The 1149-nt window shown below is 43.1% G+C and overlaps 1 protein-coding gene across 1 annotated transcript in view; it reads left to right on the top strand.

Annotated features, from left to right (window-relative positions):
* Window positions 1-1149, top strand: part of grin2db (glutamate receptor, ionotropic, N-methyl D-aspartate 2D, b) — a 60629-nt gene that overhangs the window by 53411 nt on the left and 6069 nt on the right. The window contains exon 10 of the mRNA XM_008285837.1: window positions 684-919. Within this exon, the coding sequence (XP_008284059.1) occupies window positions 684-919 (236 nt within the window). The remainder of the gene's footprint in view (window positions 1-683; window positions 920-1149) is intronic.

Here is a 1149-nt window from a genome sequence, read left to right as displayed (position 1 = left end):
CTATTTTTACTGTTTTCTTGTAACCTGATTCTGTGCTGCTACCAGCTCTTGGCTGTCAGTTCTCAGTAAAATAACGATAACTAGTTTAAAAACAACCCTCCACTTCCACAGAACCGCCATCTGTCCACTGTTCTGACGCTGGTACCGACCCAGGAACGTTTGTTTTTCTCATGTTTGATTTGGGAACCACAAGAACTATTTCAATATAAAAGTTAATTAAAAAAAAAATGAATAATGACCAAGATAAAAGGTTGTGTTTGATTATTTTGTTGTTTGTATATCTGTGAACTGTTTCAGTATAAACTCATGTGGTCTGGTCATGTTTTGTTTTATTTTGTTTTGTTCTGTCCAAAGCAGGAAATGATGCAAAAGACCTTTTTGTTTTTTTTCCTTTTTTTTTGGAAAACAGTTTCATGTGATTCAGATCACAGGACCACACGTGAAGTGTTTCAGTGTTTTCTGCTTTTGAAACAACGAAAAAAAGTTTTAAAAAGTCGAATTCCAAATGAACTCCAAAACATTCAGTGACACAGATTCTGCTGCCGCCACACGAGGAAACAGTCGCTCATTCAGATCACGGTTATATCTGTGATGGTAGATTCTCCTACACTGTGTATCTGAGTAACGCTTCACTCTTGTCCTCTCCTTTTTTTTTTCCATCCTCCGTCCTCGGCTGGCTCCAGATGAGATTGAGATGCTGGAGCGCCTCTGGCTGTCGGGAATCTGCCACAACGACAAAATCGAGGTGATGAGCAGTAAGCTGGACATCGACAACATGGCTGGTGTGTTCTACATGCTGCTGGTGGCCATGGGCCTCAGCCTGCTGGTGTTCGCCTGGGAGCACCTGGTCTACTGGAAGCTGCGGCACTGCATGGCCACCAGCTCAGGCAAACTGGACTTTCTCTTGGCGATCAGCAGGGTGAGTGGAGGGAAACGCTGGGGCTTTGACTCTGGGGCTACACTCTAAGAAACAGACAGTAAATCCATAAAATATCAGTAAAAGATCTGACAGACTTCGGCGGCGTCGCTAACACAGTCAAACATGATCAGCCTCCAGGTTCACATATAAAACGGCTTCAAGATTCAGCACCTTTATTTATAGTAAACCGGTAGTGACGTGTGTTTAGCACCTGGTCCAGACCAAAACAA

The sequence above is a fragment of the Stegastes partitus genome, unplaced genomic scaffold (assembly GCF_000690725.1).
Source record: "Stegastes partitus isolate 25-593 unplaced genomic scaffold, Stegastes_partitus-1.0.2 Scaffold418, whole genome shotgun sequence".
Classification (NCBI taxonomy): domain Eukaryota; kingdom Metazoa; phylum Chordata; class Actinopteri; family Pomacentridae; genus Stegastes; species Stegastes partitus.
Note: the sequence above shows the minus strand (reverse complement) of the source record. Positions and strands in the feature narration are given on the sequence as shown.